The 8,765-nt window shown below is 44.2% G+C and overlaps 1 protein-coding gene across 12 annotated transcripts in view; it reads left to right on the top strand.

Annotated features, from left to right (window-relative positions):
• The window catches only part of LOC102213501 (triple functional domain protein), a 77,486-nt gene that overhangs the window by 20,739 nt on the left and 47,982 nt on the right, over nucleotides 1-8,765 (top strand). The window contains exon 1 of one of the 12 annotated variants that reach the window (XM_005745490.2): nucleotides 7,027-7,410. The exons of the other annotated variants lie outside the window; for them this stretch is intronic. Within the exon in view, the coding sequence (XP_005745547.1) occupies nucleotides 7,305-7,410 (106 nt within the window). The 5' untranslated portion in view covers nucleotides 7,027-7,304. Of the gene's footprint in view, nucleotides 1-7,026; nucleotides 7,411-8,765 lie in introns of those variants that run through there. 12 annotated transcript variants of the gene reach the window in all.

The following is an 8,765-nucleotide window of genomic DNA, read 5'->3' on the forward strand; positions in this document are numbered from 1 at the left end:
ATACACTGACCGCGCCTTCTTTCCCTCCGTCTCCATGGTGACTCGCTTAATCTGTGCTCCACTAATCAGGGCTTTATGTATCCTCGTCCGCGCGCTTAACTTGGGGTTAAAGCAACTCCGCGTTGACTGAACTACTTGTTATCAGCCTTTCTGAAACCGAATATTCCGAGTTGGACAGTTCGGGGTTACTCAACCCTGAGTATCGTTTTTCACTCTGAGTTTTCTAAACTGGCTTCCTGAAATAGGGCCCAGGTCATCATCAAGGGTGGACCTGAACATTGCTGGATTCACCTTCCCTTGACCATAACTAGTGTCCCACTGCTGAAAAACATCCCCCAGCTTGATGCTGCCACCACCATGCTTCAGTTTAGGGATGGTATTGGCCAGCTGGTGAGCGGTGTCTGGTTTCCTCCAGATGTGATACTTTCCATTCAGACCAAAGTGCTCAAGCTGGGTTTTATCAGACCAGAAAATTGTTTCTCATCCTCTGAGAGTCCTTCAGGTGTCTTTTAGCAAACTCCAGGTCATGTCATGAGCCTTTTATTGAGGAATGGCTTCAACTTGGCCACTCTGCTATACACCCCTGATTGTTGGAGAGCTGCAGAAGTGGTTGTCCTGCTGGGAGGTTTTCTTCTCTCCACAGTAATGCTGGAGCTCTGCCAGAGTAAGCATCAGGTTATTGGTCACCTGCCTGACCAAGGCCTTTTTACTTTGATTGCCCAGACTGGCCAGCCAGCTGTAGGAAGACTTCTGGCGGTTCCACAGTTCTTCTGTTTTCAGATGATGGAGGCCACTGTGCTCATTACTATCCTCAATGATAAAGACAGGTGTGCGTCTTTCCAAATCATAGCCAGTCGACTGAATTTACCACAGGTGGGCCCCAATCAAGTTGCAGAAACATCTGACAGATGATCACTGGAAACAGGAGGTAGCTGAGCTCGATTTGTATGCGTCATGGAAAAGGCTGTGAATACATGTACTTGTTATATTTTTGTTTTACATTTTTGATAAATTTGCAAGAATTTCAAGCAGAGTTTATTCACTTTGTCATTATGGGGTGAATACTTTTTGGATGCTCTGTTAAATTTCGCCCCTGTTCCTGTCCATTCTCTTGTCCGCTGGTGTTGGACATTGTAAGGTTCTTGTCTAATAGCACTGATGAAGGGCGGTTCAATGCTCTGCCCCTCCCAGTATCAATACAGGTCATTGTCATCCTAAATCTCACGTCCTCACTTCTCCTGTCATCCTCGTCTCCACCCCTCCCATCTATTCCCAAAACATACAGGATGTGGAGAGCTACCCATGTCTGGCACCTCTCCCCATAGCTATAACAGGCTATTAGCAATGAGTTGAGATGGACACTTACGCTGCCTGCTCCATGATTTATTCACACAAACTGCCATTCACTCAGAATCACTCACCCTAAATGACCTTTTCCTTGTGTCCTTTCTCCAATCAGTTGTACTAAATCTTCCCTTTTATTATCCTCATGGTGCAGCTGACACTTAAAAAGTAGGCTATGTTCCTCATGTGAGGGTTAATATGTGCTGCTGAAACGACACATTTAATGACCAATTTGACATATAATGTTATTTCTGCTCTGTTCTTCAGTGAGAAATTTTACTATTTCATAGGAAATTAGAATAGAGCCATTTGAGCAAACCTCTTAGTTAGAAACTCTAAGACTATCAGCAGTATTGGCTTTGTAAAGAGAAACAAAAACAGCCCTCAAATTCTACACACAAAGGAGGACAGTGAGTTGGCAGGTTGCTCCAAAGCCTCAGGGTCTTTATAGAGAAAGCTTCAGTGCCCGTAGGAAAAAGGCGATGAAAGCAACACAAACGCGGTTATATCTGAAAAACACTTGGCTTTAGTGTGACTGTTTAGCCTTTCTGCATGGTGCTTTTCTTAAGCATCCTGCTACTTAACAGTTATCACTTCGTGGTTTAGACTAGGTGGTGGGTGGGGGGATTATGTCTGCCCATCTGTTGGGCCTCCTCATCCACTGGTCTGACTGGGTGACTGGAAAGTGGGTTGCAAGGGATGGGAGGGTGAGGCGAGTGCTCTTATGTAATGATGTTAAAGCTTTCGAACCCTGACAGATGTGCTTTCTATCACCGTCTCACTCTCTCTCTCAACCCTTTTTCGTCTGTGTCTGTCCAGAAGTACCCGGTGTAATCTGCCTCAGTGCTTGTTGAAATGATTTGGCATAAATCTTCAGCAATCAGCTGCAATCTGCAATCTGAAAGCATCGCCTCAAGATGGCGTGTTCGAGCAGATTGGAAGAGCTGAAGCACAAAAATGCTGCAGGAGTGTCTGATCTGCAGCAGTCGTCTGTAGAAGAGCCACTCCTCTGTCACTTACTGTGTAATCTCAGTAAGTGACAGGAGCAACGTGTGGAAGGAAAATGAGTTTTTATTCTCACTATTACAGCAGTAGAAGGGTTTTTTGGGGTGGAGGGTTAAAAACAACAAACAAAAAAAACAAAACAACTTGTTGTAACGGTCTTTTTCTCTCTGTCTCGTCACGGTTCGTCAGAATAGGATCAGGTGGCATTAAAAGACCCGGCCGACTGAACTCTTGGCACCAATAACAAGCTGCCTTTTCTTTCTCTCTGTCTCTCTCACTGTCTTTCTTTTATTCCTGCTTCCTCTACTCTCCCTTTTCCCTTCTCCCCTGCTGTGTTTGGGTCGCTGGGGTAACCCTGGCCTGTTTCTCGCTCGGTTAGCCTACCCTGCTATTAGAGGTCTGGATGGATGGGGAGAACAGGAAGAGGCGGGGGTAAGGGAAAGATGGTGTGCGCTCTGTCTCGGTCTCCCAAGCCAAAACTCCGATTTGGGGACACAAAGGGGAAAATTGGGAAGGACACGGAGAATCTGAACGGACTGGAAACAAACACCCAGGCTGTGCTGTTCAGTCTCGAATGCTGTCAATTCTGTGTTTTAGATCGCTGCTCGTTTTCATCAACGGCAAATGATTTTCACTGCAATGAAAGTGCTACACAGATACCGTATCAGTGTAAGGGTGGTAAAGGGAAAGTAGTGACACTGTCCCTGTATTGGATTGAAAGAGTGCATTTGATGCAGAATTTACTTAGATGGCACTTAAACATGACTAATTGACCAGATAAACACGTTCTTACTGAAACTGGTTTCTAACTTTGTGTGTATGTACAGTCAGTGCGAGCTGTGGCCACAGTGAGGTCATTGTTATATTGGCACAGCAGCCAGTCAAAGGTAAGCTGTGCAGCAGCTAATCAGAGCTGCTTCAGTAGGACTGATAGATGGGACATGAGCCATTTGTCAAGAATTCAAACCACATATAGACAAAAGAAGATTGTTCTTTTCATCTGCACTGATCTGGCGTTGTGGCTCTGTTCTGAGATCTCACAGAACAGGAGTCTGTGGCAACAGATATGACTGTGATAAAATCATAAACGGCACTAAAGGCAGAGCTAGGGCACAGGTGGGCTATTAAGCTGCTTGCAGGTTGTGCAAAAGTAGCAGCTCAAGTAGTCCATTAGGCCCTGGTCACGCAGACGCAGAGACCTGTAGGCGACTGCATGGCAACCACCAGTTGGTAGGGAAAAATTAGCATTAACTGACTGGTTTTGGGTGATTGCTGGAGGTTGCTGGCAGTCTCGAAGAGGAAACCTCACTGGGAATGCTTAGGTTGCTAGCAGATTGTCACATTTAGTTTGTAGAGAAGACTTTTGTGCAAAACTCACTGACCAATCACCAAGCGGTTGTGGTCTTTGTCATTCTTCAAAGCAGAAGCTGCACATTTTTTTTCATTTTTTATTTGTTTTAAATGGGTTGATTTTAGGATAAAAATCAGCTTTTACTTTGAAGATGGACCTTCTCCATTTCCAAATGGGGTTGCACCCCTTTAGTGGTTAGTGAGCATTTGCAGACTGCTTGCAACTAAGGCAATCACAAGGAGGTTTTTGGTACAGCACCCTCTTTGTGGCAGTTTTCCTCCTAGCAACCAGAAGTTCACCAACCAGTCTCTAAGTGTGGCGGAGGCATCTTATGTGATATGTAGAAGTGTATCTGCTGATGTGCCTGCCTAAAACTAAGCAAAATGGCATCATTGCATTATAAAAACATTGCAGAAGAACATTAAAAGTAACAGAGGAGTTTAACCAACTGCTGACAAAAAGACAAATACAGTCGATTCAGTAGAGCTGGAACTGCAGTCACACCTGCGAACACTTGTGTGTCATGTTTGTTATTAAGTGCGATACAGCCAGGTTAGCTGTAATAGAGTTGCAAAGGGGGAGGAGAGCTGCTGTTGTTCCCCATTGTGTCTCCCTTTCTGTTTGTTCTTAAAACAATATTCTTAATGTGTTTAACACAGAAAAGCAGCACTCTGTGGAACAATGCTAGGGGCACTGTAAACTTCATATGCAAATTGAGGGGGGGGAGGAGCTTGAGAAGCTTAATATTTACTAAGGAGGTAAGGCTTAGCAGTTTAGGATTTATCTGAGATGAATCTGTCTGGAAGATTATAGTCTTAAATGTATTTCATTTAGATTTTTTTAGTACTGCTTTTTCTTCATAGGAAAGGAAATGCCTTCAAATTAACATTTAGACCACAGGAAACATAAAATAGCTTAATGCATGCTTCGGTTAAATCAATTTAAAGTGTAGAAATGAAATTAAATCCATTGAGCGTGTAGTATTTATGAGTAAAATGGGCATGCAATCAAATAAAATTGCTCTGTCTGGTATCTTTTTTTTGTCATGGAGACACTGCTGTCCACTCCTTTATCCCAGAGGAATTCCTGCCAGTCCCACACATCCCTCAGCAGGGAATTTATGGCACGCTGTGAATGTGGGAAGTCCACAGCTATGCACTGATTCACACTCTTGCGCGCGAATCTGGTTTCTGTTGACCCGTAACAGCTGGTTTAGGAGCGATGGCTCCCAGTCAGCTGCTGGATAGCCATTATGAGATATAACTGCTCTTTAATCTCACAGGAAGATGCTGCGAGTGTTTCCTCCTCCTCTCAGCTGACTGTACCACCCGTCCCATCTGTTGGTGTGCACACAGCTGTCGCATTCTGTCTTCATATTGAACTCAGAAACACACACACACACCGACCCCTGAGGTATTTGTTACAGTGCCTCTGGGGAAGACTTGTTGTTGTTGTTGTTGTGGTGTTTAGCAAACTGAGTAATGCCCACTCAGAGGCCACTACAAATCTCAGGCCTCTGAGGTGTGTGCCAAGTATGTACATATTGTAACACAAGCACAGCCCAGTTCCAGTCGTGGCCTGCAACGAAGAAGAACAGGCCGTGATCCGGGAGTTTCAGCAAAGGATGATGGACATTCCTGGCATCACCCCCATGGGTGTAGTCATATCAGTGATAACTTTGTCTCGCCCACTTCATACAGCACAGGCGACACGGGAAATGTTGGGACTTTCTGTTGCCTTGGAAAAATTCACCCAGGTGTGCTTTTTTTTTCGTCTTATGGGATACGGTTTTCCTCTGTCTCGACTTCTCAGATAATTCTTCATTTAGTGATTGGCATTGGACGCCACTTTCCCTGAATTCCTGAATGTAGACATCATCAGCAAGGTAATGACCTCCTCATTGGTAGCTAATGGCTTATTGATCATAAAGAAAAGAGGAATGTAATTTGTTTTTCACAGTTTGTCATTGAATTGGAAAGGTTCAAATGAACACTGGCTGTGTACTTCATTGCGCTGTGAATGGATCGTAAATTTTCTTGTTAGGCTGTTTGATGACTCTCGTAGCAAGCACTTCCTCGAATTCAGCATTCCAACGTGACTCAGTTAAATCATTGGTTGTAACATAAACTCTGTGACGTTAATACGTCCTTATACAGAGTCATGGTTGTATTTAATACACTGTCCTCTTTAAGTTTTAAGAATTCTTAGACTTGGTGAACTAAAAACCAATTTGCATGAATTTCTCTGCACTTACTGAACATTGCATGTAGTGCTGAAATGTAGTTACTATACTAATACTTTAATCAGACGGTTAAAGTTTTGTAGGTCCCTAGAATTAAATCACATCTGTTTAATGCATTAAAGATGTAGCAATAACGTGCCATTAAGCACCAAATTGCAAAAGTTACCTCAAAGTGCTTTAGATTGTTAGCTAAAGAGTGAAGACAGTGGGAAGGAAAACCCCTTCTAACAGTAAGAAACCTCCAGCAGAAGCAGGCTCAGGGAGAGGCAGCCATCTGCTGTGACCAGTGAGGGGACGAAGGAAAAGATGCACAGTGAAAGCGAGGTGAGATTAGATTAATAATAACTAATGTTTAATGCAGTACTTTGTGCTGTTTTTGGTTCTTCACTTTAGCCCAACAGAGAAGACAGAAATCCTGATATATAAAGAACTTCTTTGTAGTAAAGAGATAAACATAACAACGCTCCATCATCGGGTCATACTTTGTTCCTTTTCGTTTTTCTGCTTCTTTTTTGTCAAGTGAACACAGCTATGATCGGTCTTTTTGGTGTGCAAGTCCCACTTTCAACCAGTCAGCAATCTGTCTTGGCATACCATCACCATCAAGTTAAGTGCTGTTGGCTCTTGGGAGGAGGTGCCGTAAATCCAAGTCGATACAGTCAACGTTTACATATACAGTCCCAGCCTCTACTAGCATAGGTTAATACTGAGCGGCTGCAGAGCAACAACATGGGCGATTTGAGCCGATTGAAGCAAGTACCTATAGGAGTGAAGGAAAAGCACTCGATTGACATATGGCAATCTGCTAAGTACCTTAGAGGGTTAGCTACAGTAGCTGCAAAGCAGTGAACTATGAGAAGATCACTTTGTACGTGGGCGGAGCTGAAGCGTTTTGCCTACAACCTCACGACTCACTTCCTGTGCTAAGCGGCTTCTCCTCGTTCATAAATGCAGTGCAGGCATATTATAATTGCTGCCCCTCCTGCACGTTGAGGATTACCTCCATTTACCTGTCTCTCCAAAAGACAGACAGATTAGCAGCTCACCTAATGCCACACGAGGTTCTAACTGTTTATCCACAGAGCCCAAGTGTCTGCACCGGTAACCCAATTTCTCCTTGGAAATGTTTGCTCCAGCTTTCCATATGGATGTGTAGACATCACCAAAAATGGGTGGTTTTGGTTGTCTGCAGGGTTGGAATATCTCCCCTCAGGAATCTCAGGATTAGCTTCAGCTGCGGCAGCTCTGCCCGCAGCAGACTGGGATCCCGTCGGCACATCGGCCAGTCACTCTATGATTAGATGATGCTGCGAGCGGGCTGCGTTTCTCCAGCAGCAGCCGAAGCCAAATCCACAGCAATTTATGGAGGTTTTACAATTTAGGGAAGAATTTTCAAGCATGGCTTGCTGGACAGCCAATCACAAGTGGCAGTATGCTTATACTGGTTCCTCCCTCGTCCCACTGACAGGTACAGTGTTGCCTGTCTGGTGATGCACAGGAGAGGGGGACGTAGAATCTACCGTGCAGTCAGCACCATCCTTTCCTTTGTGCTCTTCCTCGTCATTCCTCAATCAACCCAATGGAAACTGAACTTAGTCGTCCCTCCATCGTTCCCTGACGTCTACTTTATTCCTCCTTCGCTGTCATACACCACTTCTCTCTTTCCTCAGCCTAGTTATGACACAATGATGTGTTTCATTAGCTTACTAATTTTCCTGGTTCCTCCTAGTTGGTTTTGTTCATCATTTACCCAGAAACCCTTGTTCTCCAGTCTGCTTCTGTGCGGGTGTGGGTGTGACCTGGCCACTCTATATTTAGCTGCTGTGCCACTTTCTCTGTTCCCAGAGCACTGCAGAGTGCTGGGAGGTGATGGAGGATGGGGTGGCTGTGTCTTTAAACTTACCTTTTACTTTTGATGATTAAAGAAGAAATCCACCCAAAATACTGCTCAGATAAACTCTGGAAATAAGAAGGATGGTGTGGGTGTGTGTGTGTGTGTGTGTGTGTGTGTTGGTCAGTCTGCGTGAAACCTTAATCTGATAAAAGTCGCCGTACAGTAGCAAATTCAAACAACTACAAGGCCTCACTGTGCGCTCTTTTTACACGCTCACACTCTCTTCCAAACACACAGCGGTTTTCTGCTCGTCTCTTGTCAACATTAGGTTTTTCATTGACCTTTGATTATCCTCCTGCTCAGTGGCAGCCGGCCAATCAGACAGCAGGTTTGCAAGCAACATCAAAGATTGTCTTTGCTTCAGAAGATGAATCACTCTGTGGTGAAAACATGCTGACTTATCTGTTTGTGCGCATATGCTGCAGTTCACCTCGATAAGCGCGCTTCTTGAGCATTTAGCTTGGCATCGCTGCTGTAAATAAGTGGCGCCGATAAACATCGCGCTCGAGCTAAGCTGCGAGGTAATGTTCAGGGAGCAGCGTGTAGGCAGCTGCTACAAAAGCAGCTTTCTTGTAATTTAATGGCCGTATTGTCACATGATGACCACAGCATTAGACAATCTGTTCCAAAGCAGTTGTATGTGTCGTGTAAGGTTGTAATTCATAGAAAGTATGATCGTTTTCATAGCTGGTCTAGATCAGTGATGTCAAACTCATCTTCAATCAAAGGGGACGTACGGCTCATATAGATCATAGGATAGATCGAACTGGTGAAACTCTGCCTTCTGTCAATGTAAAGACATTTAGACACTTTTAATTCCTGAGTTATCCTTATATAAGAAAAAAAATTAGATTTCTTTTTCTTTTTTTTTTAAATAGCACAGCTCAGTTTTTCTGAAGTCACTACTGGGCCAATTCTGGCTCCCAGGT

Source organism: Pundamilia nyererei, unplaced genomic scaffold (assembly GCF_000239375.1).
Source record: "Pundamilia nyererei isolate P.nyererei 1_Seehausen unplaced genomic scaffold, PunNye1.0 scaffold00159, whole genome shotgun sequence".
Taxonomy (NCBI): Eukaryota; Metazoa; Chordata; class Actinopteri; order Cichliformes; family Cichlidae; genus Pundamilia; species Pundamilia nyererei.